This window comes from Agelaius phoeniceus, chromosome 3 (genome assembly GCF_051311805.1).
Source record: "Agelaius phoeniceus isolate bAgePho1 chromosome 3, bAgePho1.hap1, whole genome shotgun sequence".
Taxonomy (NCBI): Eukaryota; Metazoa; Chordata; class Aves; order Passeriformes; family Icteridae; genus Agelaius; species Agelaius phoeniceus.
In genome coordinates this window covers 77,645,402-77,667,496 of record NC_135267.1, presented here as the reverse complement: position 1 = coordinate 77,667,496, position 22,095 = coordinate 77,645,402, and the positions used below count along the sequence as shown (strand labels likewise).

Sequence of the window (22,095 nt, the reverse complement as noted above, 5' to 3'; positions counted from 1 at the left end):
AGACAGGGATACAAAAACACTGAACTGTTTCTCTCTAAATGGTTTTGGCATCTAACACATTTTAATCAGCTGTGTCTGTAGATCTACAGTGGATAGTCCCTGACAGCAGTTATCACCTCTGGGTTTCTGAATCGATTGATGTGAGATGATGTGTATCCCTGTTAATATTCATGCAAATTCTAAAATTAAAAATCTGTATTTCCAGACAAACTTGCAAAGCACTCTTGCTTTTTCCTTGACCAAGGTATCAGCTATGCACATTTACTCACCTGCATGCTCGGAGTAGTGGCCCAGTTGGAGGAAAGATCTGTGCAAGGGTGGTGTAACATGGGATGGCTACAGCATTGTAGAACCCAATCTATGAAAAACAAGAAATAAAAAAAAATAGTTTAATTGTTGCCAAACTACTGTACTGGAAGCTAACAGCTAACAGCTCAAAGCTCTTTACTTAATTACTATTCGTATTAGTTATTCACACTTCTGCATCTCCCTTTAACATCCAAATGCTTTAAAATAAGCAGCAACAGTGAAATCTTTGGTAATTACAAGCTGCTTACATGCCTTTCTTTTATGACTGATATGGCTGCTTCAGGTAAGGTTTTCTACAGAACCTTTTATTATTCAATTGATTCATTTCTTTTGTTCAAGATATGTCTACCTGTTTGATGTCAGTAGCAGCAGGAAGTAGGTGGAGATGTTAGAGACATTTCTGCAAACATGATTCATGTGATGATTTTATTTTTTAAAAAAGGAAGGTTGTGCAGCATTCAGAAAACATGGTCAGATTATGGATTGTTCTGATGTCCTGCAGGATATGCTTGCATAGCTCAGTGTACTAAAATGCTGTGGGCTTTGCACATTTGTGAACGGTGTGCAGTGTGATCAATGATTGGTTTGCAATTGCTTCTCATGTACGCAGTTCAATAATACATTTTTACCATTATCATATTTAGGGAAAGCTAAATGAGCACATTTTTAATGATATCTGACTCAGAGGCTTAGGGGCCTGCGACAGCTACAATGCCACAGCTGAATTATCATGATATTATGAAATTTTTAAAAAATGTTACTTATATATTATCAAGGATGACAGATTGCATTCAGATTCATTATAACATCCCTCACTTATCCCAGACTCTTATAGTTACAATAGTGCACTATGAGCCCTTCTTTGGATGGAATTTTTAAGTGCCTTTTAGTGAAATACTATGTATTATACCATGACCAAAGCATTTGATAATATCTCTTTTTTTAATAGCCCAAACTTTGATCCTTATTCAGAAATTGAAGAGCAACTCTTGTTTTCATCAACACAAAGATTCATCCCATACTGCTATGTAACCCAGTCTTCTGTGTACTTTAAATAAAAATAAGATACACTTTCTGAGCTGTGAAGCCAGATGAAGTACTTACAGTTCAACCAACAGAAAGAAACTGCAGCTGGCTAGAAGGCAAGGCTACATACAGATGGGATGTCTGCTCATCCACACTATTTCATACACTGCCTCATTTTCTTCCCATTTGTTTTGGATTTTTTCTTTTCTTCTTGTTTGCTAATTTTTAAGGGGAACTATTTTATTTCAGTGGAAAAAGATTACTCTATAATTGTCAAAAACTAAAATAGGACATTAGATGCAGTCACCCTGTAGACCTTCTGGCTCAATGAAAATCACAGAATCAAAGAATATGATGAGTTGGAAGGGACCCTCAAGGACCATCAAGTCCAGCTCTGCATAGGCCCATCCCCAAGAGTAACACCATTGTCCCAATATTTCTTGAACTCTGTCAGGCTGGTGCTGTGACCACTTCCTTGGGGAGCCTGTTCCAGTGCCCAACCACCCTCTGTGTATAGAACCTTTTCCTAATATCCGACCTAAACCTCCTTGACACAAATTCAGGCCACTCCCTCGTGCTCTGTCACTGGTCACTGCAAAGAAAAGATCAATGCTGGACCATCCTCTCCCCCTTCCCCTCATGAGGAAGTTGTGACTGCTGTGAGGTCTCCCCTCAGTCTCCTCTTCTCCAGGCTGAACAGACCAAGTGATCTCAGCTGCCTTTCATGAGGCTTCCCCTCCAGGCCCTTCACCATCATTCTTACCCTTCTTTGGACACTAGCAAAGGGCTGAAACAACCACTTACTAAGATAAAAAGCATTATTGACACTTGTAAAAATTCAAGGTGATTGTGGTCTTAGCTAGAGCTACAAGTAAAAAGAAAGGAAAAAGTGATGACAGCGAAGAACACATTGTCAGTTAACCAAAATCTGAAAAAAGTTTTCCACTGCTACTTTAAAAATAACATCAAATTCAGAAGTGTGAATATGCCAATTTCAAAAGCAATATTCACTAATATATGAAATGCTTTTTTTCATACATATTTTATGTATAAACAAGTACCATTTTACTGAGAGAGTTCATACCTGACCCTGAGGGACTTCATCTTTCTTATCTCTGTCCATCATAGGAATAGGTTGAATACCTGTTTTCTTCATTTCATCGCCCTGGAGAAAAGTAGAGAGAGAGAGAGATTAAGAAAACAAAACCAACACCATTGAGACCTGTATTTATTTCCATCTTCTATTCTATGTCAATCTAAAAATCCAGAATTTAAAATAATGTGTGGTATCACTCTGAGGCAATCTCAGAAAAATGCACAAGGAGAGGCTCATTTTGTACATTCACCTAAGTGATCGTGCAAACAGCAGATACTGTAAGTCAATGTACACACATTTTCCTTATTTGCAAGTGTGCCTCCATAATAAAAATCAACTGGAAGAGTAAACCAAAAGAAATCATTCTCTTCTGCTCTATCTGCTCAGTTAGTCACATCCTTCAAAATATTTGTTTAAAGCACCATAACACAATGACCAGTAGAACACAACTCACCCATCCAAGGAAAAGCTGAGTAAACCAGATGAATTTACAGTGTACCCTCTTTGTGAATTTTTTTTATTTTTATATATATATATATATATATATACACACACACACACATATATATATCAACATCTATCTTTATTAACTCATCCTTCCTTAGATTACAAAAAATTACCATCTGGACTGGCACAATTTTGTCCATAATTCCATCTTTACTATTTTTGAGTATGGAAAATCAGTTTTATCCTTCCTTCTCCACTGGGCTCACAAGATTTGCGTTCAAAAGCAAATTTATAAGCAAAAAAGTTGAGTATGTAATCAGTGAGGCATGTCAACATTATACCTCCATTCTAACACTCATAAGAACACACACTTTCCAGAGCAGGCATTTCAGAAAGTGAGTGCTGAACTAGATTTCTGAGCTTACACAGTCAGCATTTTTCAAATATTTTGCTGTAGTCTGAGCTGTTTACAATTAAGAGAACAAGAACAAGTGAAAACGAAATACACCCAACAAGAAGCTCACATCTGGAAATTCACAATGAACATGCAACAGGCAGGGTAACAATCTCCACACTAAATGCATGCTACACCAACTTCACAGGCCTGGTTTCTATTTTATGCCTGTGTAAAACAGAAATAAGCCCACTGAACACTGCAAGATTCCACAGGGCACACAAAAGAAAAGAAAAACACTTTATCATACACATGTATGATAGCAGTCCTGAAAATACAGCTGTATCTCCAAAAGTCGCATAACTCCACTTTGTGCAATTTATTCCTTATGCCCAGAGCAGTCACTTCCTCTTAAAAATTAAACAATTAGGATATTTACACCTCTGCATATGACATATGAGAGACTGCATATTTATTTATGAACATGATTACATTACTACAGCTTAATTCCTTGTTTCAATTCTCAGTACATAGTAATTGCAGACAACTTTCAATGTATTGAAGACCCAGCTCTCTCTGAGACACTTGTTTAGCTGGCTCACAGAGAAGACTTAAAAATTTAATGGTTTTCATATTTACTCTAGCATTTTCTGTCCTCACATTATAGCTTTATAAATATGTTTCAAGGCAGCTGACCTGGAAGCTGGTTTCATATTTTGCATTTCTACAAAAATTACAGTTAGTGACTTCTTCTATGTTCTGTTGCTTGATCACTTTATGTTAGGACATACTTTCTACATTATCTTGAACAGAGAGAAAAAACACTGCCTGAAAATTAGATAGCTAACTCACCGCTCTAAATAACTTCAGAGTAAGCAACGAACACACACATGCACCACTGAAGTCTCTTCAAAACAAACACACCAAGATGTTGATTGAAAAATACTTATGGTTGGGTTTTTCCTTCATGGATGCTTCTGTTTATAAGGAGAGTAAACAAAAGAATCACACATACCTCAGCCCAGAACTCTGCATATATATCATTGGCTGTCAGTCTGGTAACTGGCCACAACTTTGTAACAGAACACAGATCACAAGCTGTCATCATCAGGCCAATCACTCTATCTCTAAAATAGAATAAAAGAACATTAAATTATAAGTTTTGTAAAGAATTAATGGTTGCTCTGCCAAGTTTTTATTTGCCCTTCCTCAGTTGAATCAGCAGCAGTGTATACACACTATGAATTTTCTCCCACCTATTGTTTCTTCCTCATTTGTTTGATTCTTTGATAAGGCATAGTACAGACTGTTCACTGTATACCTTGTTGCATTCCCTACATTGTTTGCAACCAGAGTTCATTGACCATCCTCTACACAATCACATCCATAGACAAGGGCACAGGATGCCTGCCTGTTAAAACACTCACATGCCCCTCTATAATTCTCTAAATATACAGTACAAATGTATAAAAAGAAAGATGACATATCTTATTGCTGCATTTCTTTGTTCTTTAAAGAGAGGAGAAAAAAGCTCCTAAAAAGAGGAAAGAGACTACTTCTGAGTCTGTCTCAAGGTGCTGTCATTGGTTTGCTGGAATGAATTCAAACTCTGACAGAACAAGAATCCAATGCATAACTCTGCTCTATATGCTGACAAACCTGTCCACAGAGTAACTGAACAACACCAGGAACTGAACAAAATTATTATTAGTACAAGGCACACACATTAAAAAATCCTATTTAACCAATTTTATAGCACAAATCTATGTTTTGTGAATATAAGTTTTATAAAGAAAACTGGCAATTTCAAGTCACTTGTTTTCACCCAATGGAGAAATTGAGAGGGCCCTTAATGACACCTTCATCTTTGTTAATAATTCCTATTCCATGTGAAAAAGCATAGAGCTTGCTAACCTGCATGCCAGTGTGATGGCAGTCATTAAAACTGTCTGTACATTGTACAGACAAATATACCAGAGGAAATACAGAAATACACAGTATAATCAAACAATAAATGCAAAGTGCACTTCCCCTAAGTTAAGATAACGTAGTCATCAGCCATGTAAGGGCCAATGCAAATATAAAGCAATATAAAGGCAATATAAAGGAATTACTGTTACTTATGTGTAATTTTACACACTGCTGGTCTTAGAGATCACATATGTAAGAAAATTACCATTCAGAGGTAATTCTTTTTTTTAAAAAATAAGGTTTCTCTTTCCAGACTAATTCCATAGGGATCTACTACTGGTTTGCTGCTTTACCTGTGTGTTTGGTTCTTAAGGTTTAATGCTCCTGCCTGATGCAGCTCTTCAAGTTGTTTTCTGTTTCCAAAATACAGGGCAAGGTCTGTGGCAATGATGGCTTTCCGGATGATCTCAAGAACTTGCTCATATTCGCTGGAGCTCAGATTGGAGAAGACATTGTGCCCTTCCAGCTATGAAAAAGTAAAAAACCAATAAAAAGCACAAGCTCTAATTCTGAGATGATTTCAGTCTTTGCTTCACCAGACAGGTTACAACAGTTTTACAGCCCAATGACAAGTTTTGTTGCAATTTCAAATGTTAATAGCCTGAAATTCCCATTTTTATTCTTCTTTTGTAAACATTGTCATGAAAAAAAAACTATGACTAAGCCACCAATTTGTTTTTGGGACTGCTCCTTCTGAAGCCTCAAGGTATTACTAGAGAAAAATTATTGAAATCTTTTTCTTTGATTTAAAATCACTATAGACATTACGCTACCAGACGGTGTTAACTTGGAAATGTGTGATTCAGTTCTGATCCAGAGTCTGCACAGTCAAGTTGGTAAACTGAGTACCTGATTCATTTAAGCATAGTTTTGATACTCTGTAAATATACAGTATGGATAAAGGAACACTTGAGTTAAAAATACAAAATCACTTTGTTTTCAAAATGATTTTGTTTTTAATTTTCATTTTTGTTTTAATGTTCCAAATGAAATGGTCCTGAAATCGCTGCATTCACTGACATAATTTCCTATATAAAGTTCATTATTTTAACGTATATGAACATTTAGAGGGAAAAGCTGCTTTGTTCAACCTTAAGTTGAATGACTCATAAACTAAAGATAATGGTTTCTGCTATGGAGGCTCTGGTAATGCACCACTGCCATCACTTTTCAATTTCCACAAGGTATTACTGTGCGTTTAACTGACAATATGCATGCATTGTGATCACTCATGAAGCTATATCACATTTTGAAAACTCAAGACTATCTACTGTCTCTAAGATTTGGAAAACAACTTGTCAAAGTCTTCCTACTGTTGAGAGGAAGCAGACAAAAAGAAAGAATGAGCTAGCCATGTCAAGGTGTGCACATTCAGAAAAAAAAAAAATCATTAGAATATATCAAATGCAGAGGTGTTTTGACATTTAATTGGCATTTGGGCTGAAGCTCAAAAAGTTTCCATGACTTTTGTCAAGCATTTACATAATTTGCCCAAAATAAATCCTCTGCAGTACAAATAGGCTTGGTTTCTCTCACCATCCGGAACATAAACATCATTTTCCAGTACTTTTACTTAGACAAGTAGATTTATTGTGAATAATGAATAGAAAATACAATCCATCTATGTCTCAATGCTCCTTTGACAGATTTCTAAGTCATAGAACATCACATTTAAAAAAAAAAAAAATTCTGAACATTTTAGTCCATCATCAGCACTTTGGGACCAAAAAATTACTACTGCTGGTTCCTACAATTTAGGATCCTTTTGTGGATTTATTTTGCGGATCCTTTACTCCCCAGCCTTGCTGTCTAATTCCTGGCTATTTGTCCTGATATTTAAATTATTCGGGATTCTAGTCTTGGCCTTTAGAAGCTGCAGTCTCAGAAAGACCACTGTGACAACTTCTGTTCAGAGTACTCAAAAAGAACTGATTCTATAAATTGCTGACAGAAGCTGACTCTTATGAGTTTGTGTCACTTAGGCTTCTGAGTAGTACATACAAAGTACAACTCCGAAGATTTTGTTCTTTGCCTGCTGAGCTACAGCTAGTCAATTGAATCCTGTGTCCCAAGTATGATGTACACTCAAACTGCAGGTGGATGAGCAAAGCAGCTCTAAAGTTTCAAGCAGTTAAAGGTACTGCAGGTTATTAATGTCAAATTAAAACTCAGATAAACCCTAAAGACCTTGGTGTCTTGATTTGGCTTTATTTCCATCAGTCCACGAGTTCAATAAAGCTTTTTGATTCAAATAAAATCCAGCAAGTCCAAAAGGCTGCTCTGGTGTGCCTTTGCTGCTAATTATCACCCATGGGTGCTATCAGCAGCTGGTGTCATGAATCCACTCTACAGCCCTGGCCACCTATCCCCATTTCCTCACTCACATTGACAGCAAATGTAGGAGGTGTCAGGGAAGCAAAAGGGTTCCCTGCCTTCATGGCAAATGGGATTTTCATAGATTACAACATTTCTGCTAGAAAAAATGCAAAATGGTTGGGAAAGTGTTAATGACTGAGGAACATGCTCACATATTCACACAAAGAACGAACACCAAACATCTAATGCCATATCACCACTGAAGGATTCAATTACACCCTCCTACATGAAGGAGCATTCAGAGATAAAGCTTCCATTCTGTGATTAAATGCCTATGATACCTAAAACCATAATCACAAGATGTGATTCTGAATACAAGACAGAATATGTATTTTTCCTAATAGGTGATTATGTATTTAAGAAAATATGTTCCCCTGAAAAACCAGAAAGAAAGATTAACAACGAATCAGTGGAACAGTAGCAAGGTTAGGCTGTAATTTAAATGTTCATGGAAAACTAAAACTAGTGAGCACAAATATGCTATGGACTGGCAGTGGTTTCACAGGTAAGAGTTTTCACTGTTCTAATTGAGAATTATGAAAATTTCACTCATGAGAAAATACATGTATGTCAGTAGCACACCTGTATTTGCCCAAAGTGTCTGCATGTTTTCTTGCAGTTTTTTCTTCATTAAACATGAAGACACATGATCTCATAACTAGGAACTCTCTTTCACAGATTATTACCTGACTCAGTTTTTTTTTTTTTAATTTCAAATTGGCAAGTAACAAATAAGCACAGAATGACATAATGAAATAAGTTTACAATTTTCATGCATGAAAAATTAACATCTAACCTTTCATGCCACACAGAATTTATTACAGCGGGTTTTCAAGTTTCTCACACCAAGTTTTGCCAGTACTTGAGATTTTATTCAAAATTTCAGGATGGTTGAAGACTTTGTTGAAATACATTATGACAATATATATATATATATGTATCAGAGAAAATTATTTTTCATTTTCAAAGTTCTATTCCACGTGGTCATAGGAAAAGCCTCCAGAGAACCAGAAGCAAAAAGCTTCAAAGGCAAGCCATAAGTAAAGACCTTCAAAGACACAATATTTTTATAAGTTCAAGATTTTGAGAAAGCTGTGTTTTGCACTATTCTTGAATCCTTGGGTTGCTAATTGTGAAACCTGGCTTGCTGTAATAAATCTTCTACTCATCTAAATGAGTACTATAATAGAGAAATTAAACTAAGCATGCTTCAGCAAAATCTATTTATCTCACAATGATGTGACTCCTCTTTCCACCACTGGACACTAATGCACAGAACACACAATTTCAAAAATCCTACCTGCAGGATGGACACAGTCTGTGAGAAGTGGTGCTGTTCCATCGTTGATGTGGAATAGAGAGCAGCTAAGGGGTGATCAAATTTTTGAAGATAGCTGTTGCTGTAACCTCTGTGATCCAGGTCGTGACACAGGCACGCAACTAAAAGACCCTTTCGCTACAAAAAAAACGGACACAAGCATGAAAGGCAAGATGTATTTCTTGCCCCTAGATGTCACTCTCTACCCAAAATACTGTAGAAGTTGCAGTATGCTAACACTGCCTTCAAACAGCTCATGTAGAAATATCCTTAAAAATGAGAGAAACATGACAGTAAGGACATGCTGAATTAAAATTCTTGGTCCAACTGTAATTAGATTATGCATTTAAAAATCGTTGTTGGACAGTTACATACTATTGGATGGACTGTGCTTCAGAAGAAATCTGCATTTTAAACCATCTCGTTATCTACTGAATCCTTACCATGTTTATTAAAACAATAAAAAGAACGGGTATTGAGGGAGAAAAAGCATACAAAATGTATGATCTGGTGGTCAAAACAGGTGCACTGAAGTTCAATGACAGATCTGCTCTGCAACACTCCTAGAGATGTTAACCAAATCTCCTACTAGGGTTTTTTCCTAGGAAGTCACTAATATGAGTCATGGACAATGCTGGACAATGAAATTGTAAACAAATAAAGACAATCAGTGGGTTTTTTATATAATTAATCCTTAATATCCTGATAAAACGGAGTCCCTGAAATCTCTTTTTCAAAACATTTTCACACAGCTTATGTGTTTGGAAAAAAAATTCATTAATATTTATGACTGTCACTGTTGTCATGAAGTATCATAAAAATTTCTTCAGAGACCCAACATCTTTGTCTTATAATTGGTTCTGGTGAGTGTTCAGTAAACAAGGATAAGGCTATAAAATGAAGCAGAAAAAGAATATTAATTAGCCATCTATTAAGTGCACAACATTCAACCTGGATACTACATGAAGAGACCCATGAGTCTGTGGAAAAATAGCAATGATGCAATTAGAAATTCTATCACAGAATTAGAAATTCTATCACAGAAATACACCATGTGCAGAAATAAGGCTGTAGCAATGCTAACTGTAATTCCGATTTTGAGACATTCACTGCTGTTTTGAATGAGGTGTTTTCAATATTGCATCTTGTGAAGTGTACTTTTAAAAAGCATATAAAAACCCCCAGGTGATGCAGCCGCATGTGTCCACACAGATCCTCAACAGAGGAGGAACTCTTAGGAACATAACACACACCTCTATCACTTGAAGTCATGCAGTAACAGCTTGTCCCAGTCTCCATGTCTCAGGAAGTCATTCTTGTCTCATTCCTTCAGGATTATACAGTGCCCAATAACAGTGCTCTTGTCCTCGTACCTATTTTGGTACCTGTTTGGATCCCAAATCCTTAACCACCACATTTTTCTCTATTTTTCTCCCGATCAGTGTCTCCTTTACAGTGTTTTATCTTCCCATCTCTAAACCTACTGAGGTTCACGTCAGCATCCCTCACCTGAGGTCAGCCCACCCCTAGATCCCCAAACTTTCTTTCAGCAGTTTCCTGTATTCTTGTTGGATTCCATCTCCAGTATCAAGAAAGGAGACTGCTGAAAAGAGCTGGAACATAGACTGGGGATAAAACACTCAAACAGATGAAGGCTGGCTGGAGTTTGCAGGGAAAAAAGACTTTTTCCATCTCTCTTAACAGCTGTCTCTTTTGCTCTCCCTTTCTTTCTTACTCTCCACCTCCAAAGAGATGGGGCTTAGTACTTGGTTAGTATTGAATGTTATCAGAGCTTTAAAAATTCTCTGAGGCTGTGCTCCACAGATTTTTTTTTTTTTTTTGGTAAAGTAATACTGATTTCATTTTCAGACTTCTATAGCTTGGCCAAGTTTCAGCATATGCCTGGCATATGCCACTTTTGCATTTCAGTGTCTATTTTCAAGTCTCTGCTTTACAGCAGGACAAACTAGACCTTTTCAATGAAAGCTCACCAAGTTTCATTTTACTCTTATACACTGCACAAAACTTTGATTTCTACTAGCATGTTTCTTTAAAAGAGCCAAACAATTGTGCCTGGAATTTCCCCAAATGAATCACCTTGAGGAAGTTAACAGAGCCTGGAAAATTACAGCCCAAATGGATAATATTTGGCAGAGTTATACACAATTGAAAAAAAGTTCTCCAAGTCAGAAGTTTCATGCAACATTAATTAGAGACAGTACTCCCTGTTATACTATAATTCAGAAGAAAAACAAGTGACAGTTGTCCATACTGTGTATTAACATTCTAAGCCTTCCATTTTACTAGTTATCTTTTCCACTTAGTGATCAGTTTAGAGTTTAGCTCTTCTCCTTTACTCACATAACTCACAGCCACATAACTCTGCAGCCTTTGTCCTCCTATTCAGGAAATCTCCCAGACCTCACAGGATTCATGATCCAGGGTGTTTCCCTCCCTCAGAGAGGGACAGATCTGACAGTTAATGTGGCTGTAAGTGGGCAGGGAGAACCCCAAAACTTAGACATGGATTTACAGCAAATCAACCACTGCTTTTTAAGGGGAAGTCCTGAAAAACATGACTAGGTTTAGGAATCTGAGTAATCATGTTCCCTCAAACTCTTTACTCACATACGTTCCTCCATGAAGACCTTTACATACACTCAGTCTGAGCTGACAAAAAAACTCTAGCACAGAAAAGGTACTTAAACAACAACTGATAGCTCTGATGAGGAGTGGTGACTGATACCATTATATCATTTACCTCCAGATCAGTGAAAAGCCCCTGGTTGTTCTGCAGTATGGCATACATGCAATGGGCAACAGTAACTGCATGCTTCCAGTTGTGGTAGGGCACGCGGCGATAGTTCTTCTTTACAGACATAGTAAATCGGCACAGCTTCTCAAGTTCAAAGCTAGGAAGAAAATAATTTGGTCAGAGACAAGACATAGGAACAGGAAAAACAACCAGGAGAGGAGAAAAGATGGCCTTTGATTTACCCTTCTTGCTAGGATTGACTCGCACTGTGGATGACTAATTGAATGACATGAAGAGTCACTCAAGTTTGGCAAGGACAGAGGAGCGTGGATGCCTGACAATGCTCTTGGTTTAATCTGTTAAATTTGAGAACATAAGTCATGCTACCCAGCTCAGTCAATACAATTGCATGACCTTCCCTGCTCCCAGAAGCTTGAAGTGGTTTCTTCCAATTGCTTATTCAACTTGAAATACAGCACAACTCCGCATCTAATGGACAATTTGAAAACATGATTTGCAGTCAAAACAGAAAATTCAGGGATTTTTAAATAAAGGACCCAGAAGAAATAAACATAATTAAATAGAGGTGCTCCATATTGACATTGTGAGAAGCAGAAGATTTTATTTTTCCAGTATTTGTAGAGTTTTTCTGCCAGTGTAGACTCACAGAACAGAAACTGACATCTCACGGTTTCTTCACTTCTCACCAAACAATATTTTGTTAAGTCCTAAATAAATGAATTTTTCCCTAATAAAAAGGCAATTTTCCTTCATTCCATTTTTTCTCCTGCTGCGATTTGACTTCAAGTTCCATGTTTTGATAATTTCTTGGGTGTATCAGGAAAGAGGTACTAATGTTCTAGTTTTGCAGTACCTGTGGGGTGAGGGAAAAAAACCTCAATGTCTCTGACCTATGTGTAAAAATGTAAGCACATCCACTACATGGAAACAGGCAGAAATGTGTATTTCTACAGTTGTGTGTTGAGCAACGTAATTATTATTCTCAGCCTTAATCTGACATTAGGAAAAACAGAGGCATATTGTCTTTCAAAAAACTTTAGGCTTTCTTCTTTAATTTTAGAAAGTCAGACAGCAATAGAACTATTGTTTAAATAGTACATTATAATTCAGAATATCACAATAGTCACTTTCAATCTCAATTCAATGGTTATTACGTGATAGTACAATTATAGCCAAAGGAAAAAACATTATCTGTGATGCTTCAACATAGAATACTACTAATTCATCCACTGCTGTATTTTGAACTTGATTGGGCAGTAAAATATTATTTCTTCAGAAGAGAAAATGTAGTGAGTATGACAGGCTTTTCTCTGAAATCCTCCCTGGACAGGACAATTATACATCACACAGGTAAATACTTTAGGGCACAACCTTATTTCTCAATATATTAAAATCAAATTTAAGTCCTAAAATTTTTTGTTTTGTTTCAAAGGTTTGAGAAGTTTTGTTCTTTCAGAAATTAAATACAAGTCCTGTTCCAACAGTCTCCTTTTCAAATATTTTTCCTCACTTTTGTTTCCCTAATTTTAGATGTGAAAGCTGAAGCTCATTTGAAAAGCATCAAGTAGATATCAATTCTTTTTCATCAAAGCTACATGTTGAAAGGAAGAGACTGGGAGTCAGAAAGAGAGGAGAACAGAACCAGACTGAAAATACAAACCCCAACCCTGCATCCACAGCCATTCAGTCTGGAATGGAAACAAGCTAACTACACTGAGCAGTAGAGAACTGTGTTCAGAAGAGTCACCCACTTTGCAGCATTGAGGAAGACTGAGAAAGATCCTCTGTTTTGACTACACGTTTTGAGGGCATCCATTCAGTCAGCAAAACAAAATGAAATGCGAGCAAACATTTCCTGAATGTTGCTCCCTTTTGTAGGAACGTACTTCCCCTTTCCATTGACCATCTGTAGGCTTTCCATAATTCGGAGCAGCTCCTTTCTTTCAGCAATGGGCAGTAATTACCCAACTACTGATCTTAGTAATGATAAAGAACACTGAGACAAATGACACCAAATGAAGCATTTAATTTAAAAATAATTCACTTCCGTAATTAATGCACAACTAAGTAAATAACTGATTAATTTAGCAAGATAAGATTTGATCTTGGTTTACTTTCACCATATACATTATTAATTTCAGCAACTCTATATCCAAAAAATCAGTTTTCATGCACTTTCTCTCCTTTTTGGGAAGAGTACTTTTTTTGTTGCCTTTACCATCTTCTGTCTGAAAAGCAAAATCATCTCAGAACCAAACAATTTTTCTGTATAGTAGAAGGACAACTTTTAGGATGATATCATGAGTTCTTTAACCTCACGGTTCCCAGATGTTGTTAACTATGGACCAAGAAGGTGGGACAAATCCCCAGACTGTTTATTACAGCCCTATAAAGACCAAACAAAGTAAATAAACATAAAAGAAAATAGACCTTGCATTAAGAAGTCATTATCTCAAAAATTATAAGTAAATAAACACAGACTTAACAATTAAACAAAGAAATAATATACTTCATACCAGGCTGTCCCACAGGACTGGTGAACCATGTAGACAAAAATAGCAGGCCAAACATCTTCATATGGACTGATATCAAAATGGTATCTAAGAAGAAAGCTTCAGTTTAGAAAAGACAAATACCTTTTCATTGCAAAACAAGTGAAAAACAAGTGAAAATGACTAGGAAATGTATACCCAGCAAGATTCACTGCTTTCTGAATACAAACAGAAAGCTGAATTTACAAGTTATATTTTTCAGTAATATGTATGAAACCATGCTCATAGTTTACAATCATTTAGTAATTTATGTTGGAAAGGACTCTTGTGATGGAGTCCAAAAGGCAGCCTTTGGCTCTGTTTACATAATATAAACATATATCTTTACCTAAGGATCCACAGATTAAGTAATAGACCAAAAAAAAATCTCAGGAACAATGAGAGGCTTACAGGCATTCCTAAAACATTCAGGACCTTCTTCCCGGAAATAATAAAGATGGTGTCTCTAATAATATATTTACTGGCCTTTTTTCCAATAATTTCTATCATAAATTGCAGGAGAGATGCTCTAATTTTGATATAGGAAAAAAACAGCTTTTAGTGGCTAATAGAAATCCAGCTAAAACTTCAAAAATTTAACATTTAATACCATATCTTTAATGTTTCATTACCTGAAGACTTCTCCCCTCCCCTGATAACAATACTGAGGCCTAATTTTAGGGACCCAGGACAGAACTGTTTTTCCTTCAATTATTAATTAACCCTTTCCTTGCACTTTCTGCACTGCAAGTCCTATTTTTTTCCTCCATGGAACCTTAACTGAACACACTGAACAGCAGAGCAGCTTGTGAGAGGAATGAAGGTAGTTGAATTGCTTGGAAAATGATAAAATGTATTCTGCTTGAACTAAAGGATGCTAATATAATTTAGAATGAAACCTGTCATCTTTGCAAGTAAAATTCATTTTTGCTGAGGAGGTGGGTTATATAATATCACCTAACAAAGCACAAGAAATTGTATTACAAAGAATAAGCTTCTATTAGGGTGTAATCCTGCAAGCTGTTAATGCTCTGGCATTCAAGCAAATCACTTCAGCATGTAATGAACTTTAACTATAAGCAGTCCCTGTTAAACCCACAGGCTTTCATGTCACTCCCAGCTACAATGCTCAGTGCTGAACAGAAGTGAACGAGCTCTGGAGATGAGGTTTAAAAAGACAATTTAGGTTTCATGATTCAATAGCTGATTTTAGGCACCTGGTTACTAGAGTAGAATTTACTGTCCTGGACCAATACCAGTGACTTAAAAATGTGATGGCTCCCATTGTTACTGTTGAGCAGGGACTGGCCAATAAAATGCAGCTAGAGGTTCATCTTCAGCATACAGCAGCTGAAAATAACTCAATTATGTCAAAGAAAGCCTAAAAGGCTGGATGGGAAATCCACCTCCAAAGCTGGACTGCAACTCTACCCTCTAGCCCCTGGGGCATTTAAACCTGAATTATCATTTCCCCCTTCATCAATAAGCACAAGCAGATGTACAACACACACACACTCGAAACTCACAAAAAAAAAAAAAAAAACAACACCCCCTACACATACATACACACCCAAAATCAAACCAAAAAAAATCACAACCCATAAAACCCCATGACTGAGCTGGGAAAAATACGTTTAATTCTAGAACATATCTAAGGGGATGAGAGCATGCACTTGGTGTTAAATACTGATGTTCCAAACTCAGCTTTCTCTCTGGCTCTGAGCTGATGGGGACTTGGGACTATAGGAATGAAAGCTCATCTCTACAAATCCTAGGTAAAAACTAATGCTTAAAGCAGCTACTGCATCTACCCATGTCTGTGGAAAAATTCTGAGTACGTACAATTTTATATCTTTGCTGGATAAATTTTGTTCATGGGTCACTAAGTACAGCTAAGAAAGCCAGAGATAAAAGCACCATGATATTGCTGTAGTTCAATAATGAAAGTGCTTCCTAAAAAAACCCCACTACGAATAAGAAAAAAAAATTAACGGGCTATATACAACTGCTGCTACATTAGAAAAATACTTACAGCTCAATTTCTTTATAAATATGTGGAGGCAGTGTACAGTGCATGAGGTTTTGCCACTCTTCTGCTGTACAAACACTATGGTAGGATAGCTTCTCCATCGTTACACGGTAAATGCACTCTGAATGACGAATTCTGTGGTACATCTGAAAAAGTAAAGTCATTCATGAATGTGGAATTCTAATAAAGAAATAAAATTACTTCCTGTATTCAAACAATGATTATTACAATACACATCTGCAGAAATGTTAGTGCTTTTGACTGCACAACTTCACACATTAGAAAAGCAGGATATTACACTGAATTCAGTACTTCTGGGAAACCTCCTTACCTACTCACTCAGTAAATATCTAAGGCTTAGCTGTCTTTTAATTGCATGTGAGCTCTCCCAAGAAAAATAACCCAAATTCAGGAGTCAAAAACAGAGCTAAGTCCCTTGCAAAATTCTGACAGAAAACATATAACAGGACACAATTCATATTTTCTGCCACTGCATGAATTCTATTCATTGGTACAAATTACTGCTATCTATGCACAGTAAAAATTATGTGGAATATTTATCATAACTACATTACTATTCAGTATGAAAAATAATTACAGTTAATTACTGAGAGGTTCAGACGTGGCATGGTTTGCAAACAAGTGAGGACACAACAACGTACTAGTTAAAAAATCCTCTGGAGCAGTACATCCTGAATGGCAACATTCACCATCTAAAAGTAGTGAACTCACACACAACTAAAGGGTGCATAGTCCCAAGTGTAATTTATATTCAGGCCATTCTACCTGTCCTGATCCAAGTGAAACAACTTGAGGCACCTGGTAATAAAACTTGCTGTCCCGGTGTACCACTGGGATGCTATTGGTAAAATTAATTAATGTAAATCACCAGGCTTAACTGGCATTGTATTTTATCTTCTCTCCCATGAATATAACTCAGTTCTTCTGCATTGCATTTTTACTGAATTTATTATTTTACTTAATTTTTATAGTTATATAGTAATGATCATTATATTGCTTATGTTTCCTACAGGCATAGTAAATTCTGAGATAATAAAGGGTTTGAGGAAAAAAAATAGCTACCTACTCTTATCTAGAAGCATGGATAATGATAAGTATACACCGTAGCATATAAGTGTAAAAATTGATCTTTAAGTATTAAGAATATGGAATTGAGAGAATATACAGCATATTTCCATTGCCCAATTAAATTTATAAAATGTAATCCGAATTTATAAAAGAAATAAGAATCATATTTTTTCATGGAAAAGGGAAGACAGATATCATACACATTTCAGAGCTTGCTCTCTCATTTTAGCTACACAAAATTGATAAATCCAGAGTATGGTTGTTTCAAATGAAATCCGTAACATCCTCTTAAAATAGAATTATTCACCAAGGAATACAGCGTTAATTCAATGAAATAGACTTACAAATCATTTTAATAAGCTGTAACATCAAAATACTTAAGTATTCTCATTATAACTCACAAAACCGTAAATAAAACTTACATTAGCACAGTGTAAGGCTAAAGCACAAAAGACTGCAAACATTTTAAAGTTGTTCTCATCAGTTTTCGAGAAGGCACTTCCACTTATTTTGTTCACCATCTGCACAACACCTATTACACTTCCTCGGCTCACAATAGGCATGCACAGGATATTTCTGGTTGTGTAGCCTGTGTAGAGGTCTACTTCTCTGAAGAGCCACAAAGGAAAAAGAAAAAAGAGAAAAGAGTTAATATCAATGGGTATCTATTCCTTGATTCTCATAAATGTTAATGTACAATATACTTAATTATTTTAAAGTAGACCTAATTAGTAACTGCAAGAATTTCACCCTCAAAACCTTCAAATATTTTTATCTACTGTGTCATACTTAGAAAGAACTTTTTAATCCTTTTTCTTCATTTGCAAGACAAAGAATTAATATTGCCTCAACCACAGAGTTAAAGAACATTTGGGTATTCTTAGTTCACTATTTGTTAGTGAACTGTTTTTCTCTCATGAAACTAATGAGATTCCAGGGAGACTAATAATGAAAATTGGTAACAATCTAACTAAATGTTTCTCCATAATATTAATATTTGAAAAAATACTTTTATTTGTATCTTAAAATTATCTCTGATGGCTAAAGCATTTAATAAGCATCTATAATTACCTCTGCATCAGAGGACTACAGCTCCATAAATGAATCTCAATATGAAATTTAGGTAGTAATTTTATGTAAAAGATGTCAAGAGCTATCTTCCCTCCAATGAAGAGCATCCTACCTGTTAAAGCGTGGGTCTGCATAGGCATCAGGGATGTTAAGGACTTCTCCTGTTCGTGCCACTTGACCAGCTATTCCTTTTTCTATAGAAAATCTGGAGAAAATAAAAATGTGTATTAGCCAAATTATGGAAAACACATTTTTCTAGTGGAGTCTGTCTTGGGCACAGTAATGGGTGGTCCCAACCAGCGCCATTTTCTTGCTTTGAGGAGAAAAATCTTACAACAACTAGTAGCACATAATAAAACAAAAAAGCACATCCTAACAGATACTTTCTGAAAACATTTTATATAGCTATATAGTTTAATTCAAAACATGACATAACATTACCATTTTAGTGACGAAAGTTCAAAATCTTGAATAACCCAGGGGGTTATCCCTAACAAACATAACATTTGTACAGAACTCAGACACTTGTATTTACATTTAAAAGGTATTGATTTTATTATGACTTTTACATATCCATTGCTTCTTTAGACACAACAAAGAGAACATGGAACTTGTTTCTTTGGCTGGTGTATATGTGTGGATTTGGTAAACAAAATTTTGGAAAAAGACCAGTGGAAATTTCAAAGCTGAACATTATATGGATTTTTCCATGGGAATAGGAACGACTAGCCTGTTTCATGACAATCAAACAATACCATGGCACTGTGTCCCTTAATCACCACAAGGAAGTTAAACACAACAAATACATTCCTAAGTTGTATCACAAACATCTGTACATTTGTCTTGTGAGTAAATAGTTCTCAATATTTCGACATTAAGCAGTTATGACATAAAAGCAAAAGATAATTTATAGAGAAAAACACGCAAAAAGAAACATATGTGGAATGCTTTGAAGTCTAAATGTACCCTGATAGTACCCTGGTGCCTGTATTGAAGTTAGTGATTAAGCTGTCAGGATTTCACCCTGCACACCTGACTTTAAGTTAGATTTTTCTGTTGCTTCTTATGATAGGTACATCACACCAGCTTAAGACTCCTTCCTGATGACTCACTCAGTGTCACTTTCTTACAGGTATTTAAGTTGCGCTTCACTTTCAGTATACAGTACCTGTGAAATGGCTCACACCCTTGCACTTAGAATCAAAATTTCAATAACATACAGAGAAGACAAAGATATAAGCAAGAAAAGCAATTATCACGAAGGAGTATTAAAGTGCATGTTAAAGCAGGCCATCTTCTTTAATTTACACCACCTCCTTGCTTGTCAGTACGCAAATTGCACCAATTTTTATTCCTTCCATTCTCACTCACACAATGGTAAGTGGGAGTAAGTTTGTCTAAAGGAGTCTAAGTGAAGACATGAATCACATCTCATATTGGCCCAGAACTTTAGAAGTATAAGGAGGAAATGAAAAAAGTTTTGATAAAAATCAACGCTGAATATTTTAGGAAAATTTTAGCACAGGATACATAGTCATAAAATTCTCTACTTTTAAGAAGCTGAAAATCTGAAACCTGTATGCCTTTGAGAATCTTAGTCTGGATCTATGAGGGATTCATAATTTTTGAAAAGTGAAAAACACTATATTTAGTTTGTTGTTTAGCCTGTTTCATTAAAAAAGTAAGTGTAAAAATTAGGTACCTGTGACATGAATCAGAAATACACAGAACTTTTAGTCAGAGAATCCTTTCTAGTCATTACCAGACAAGATACATTTTCAAATTTACCACTTCAAGCATTGTTCAGTATTACAATTAATTGAAAGTTTGAAAATCTAAATTCACATGAGAAAAGTAAAATTAAATTACTGAGCTTGAAATCGTCAAAGTGAATGACCAATCCATACTCAATTCTACATTTGCCTAATCCATCCATAAGAAGTACAAATTGTGATTTCCTTGCTTTGGATGTGCTGGAATCGCACAAATTTTAATTCCTCTTGGGAACCCTCTTGGGAACAAAAGTCCCAAACTGGCAGACTATGGATTAGGTGCACTATTACCTGCACCTTTACCTACCTCAGAACACCTCTGTTTTTTTCCCAACATGATTTCCAAAAGGACCGCCTCCGGAAGACGGCATTTCCAGGAGTGACGTTATAGCTTCAGAGACGCTGTTTCGATGGCACTGCAATGTCATTCCCAGAAGTACTACCTTCTGGAGGCGGGTCCTGGTGGGAATGATATCACAGTATGACAAGTATTGTCAGGGTACCTGCAGATAGGCACAGAAACTGGGTAATAAAATGCCTGCACGTCCATAGTTATAATGAAACTGCACTCTTCTGCTAGCTATTCTTACCTTATTTCTTTGGTCTTCTTGAAGACAGGTTTTCCATCATTTTCTTCTCCAATATCAAAAAGGTCTGAATACAGCTCCTTATTTTTGTGGTCAACCTGGAAGAGTGCACACCTATCTGCATTCACCAGGTTTTTTGCATATATCTACAGACAAAAAACAAAACTAGAGTTAACGGTCATGAGTTGGATTATCTCCAGTCATTTACCTGATAAAAACATACAACCCTGTACGATAAAAGTTTTGAGAAGCTGTCCAGTATGGAAATCTTTTTGAAGGAGCAATCTTATTATAATACAATTCAGAAGTAAAATCTTGAATTCAATATTTTCTCTGTAAATTTGAGTGTGCTCTTCAAGAAATGCAGGAATATCTTCAGAGACTTGAAAGTTTCCCCCCAGAAAATAGGCTTGCCTGTTTAATTGTTTTTCAAGGCTTTCCAAAATAGTTCCTTTCTTCCCTCTATGTTTAGATACTATTCACCTTAACCTGATTTTAAATAGATAAGTTAGAACAAGACCTAATGGCAATTTTGCCTTTTTGCCTTCATCGTCAATGCAAACATATTGGTATTTAATATCCAGCAAAGACAGACATAACAGAGAATTTAGTGTTTGCTTCTAAAAAAACTAAGTGTGCCTGTAAAAAACAATGACCAAATGATCCTTGTGGGTCCCTCCCAAGTCAGAAATATTTTTGTGGCACTGTGATTCTGTCATTAGAGGTATCATTGTGGATGACCCTATGCAGAGGGATAGGAAATGGCTGTACCCTCCCCATGTCAGGGACAGTACTTGTGCAAGAGCTGAGACTTAGAAATTGTGCATGAACTAACCAAAGCCCAAAGGTACCAGCCACAGCCAAGGAAGTACCACAGCACAGCAACAGACTTGCATGGTCTCTATCTTACTTTGAACCAACTAGTTTTATCTCAGCAAAAATAACTCCCAGAAGCACTGGCTGTCAGAACAGAATCTTGTCTTGGGAACACAGCAGCTCTTCACTGCTGTGAAGTATTTCTCAGACATACAATAGTCTTTCTGAGAAAAAGAGGGAAAACTGAGACAAAAATCAAAAAAGGATCACTGTGTTAAGATGCCAATACACAGGCACAAGAAACTACTCTATCCAAATCAGGTCTTCTGTGTTTCTTATTTGCTCAGAAAGTACAGTAACTTCATGGTAGAGTAGGATCTGAGGTGGATCTCTATCCACTTTTTATATAATACCTACCTAGTCATTCAGGTACAAAAAGAGGCTAACAAAATCTTGGTGTGCAATGCATGCAGTTGGTATGTTTTAA

The 22,095-nt window shown here is 36.2% G+C and overlaps 1 protein-coding gene across 7 annotated transcripts in view; it reads right to left on the bottom strand.

Annotated features, from left to right (window-relative positions):
- Positions 1–22,095, bottom strand: part of PDE10A (phosphodiesterase 10A) — a 343,772-nt gene that overhangs the window by 8,737 nt on the left and 312,940 nt on the right. For all 7 annotated transcript variants that reach the window (XM_077175661.1, XM_077175660.1, XM_077175657.1 and 4 more), the window contains 11 exons: positions 20,796–20,938; positions 18,546–18,638; positions 17,785–17,971; positions 16,277–16,419; positions 14,230–14,313; positions 11,699–11,849; positions 8,920–9,075; positions 5,537–5,709; positions 4,288–4,399; positions 2,420–2,500; positions 270–358 (listed from right to left, as the gene is read on the bottom strand). In XM_077175661.1, coding sequence (XP_077031776.1) covers positions 270–358; positions 2,420–2,500; positions 4,288–4,399; positions 5,537–5,709; positions 8,920–9,075; positions 11,699–11,849; positions 14,230–14,313; positions 16,277–16,419; positions 17,785–17,971; positions 18,546–18,638; positions 20,796–20,938 — 1,412 coding nt within the window. The remainder of the gene's footprint in view (positions 1–269; positions 359–2,419; positions 2,501–4,287; positions 4,400–5,536; positions 5,710–8,919; positions 9,076–11,698; positions 11,850–14,229; positions 14,314–16,276; positions 16,420–17,784; positions 17,972–18,545; positions 18,639–20,795; positions 20,939–22,095) is intronic.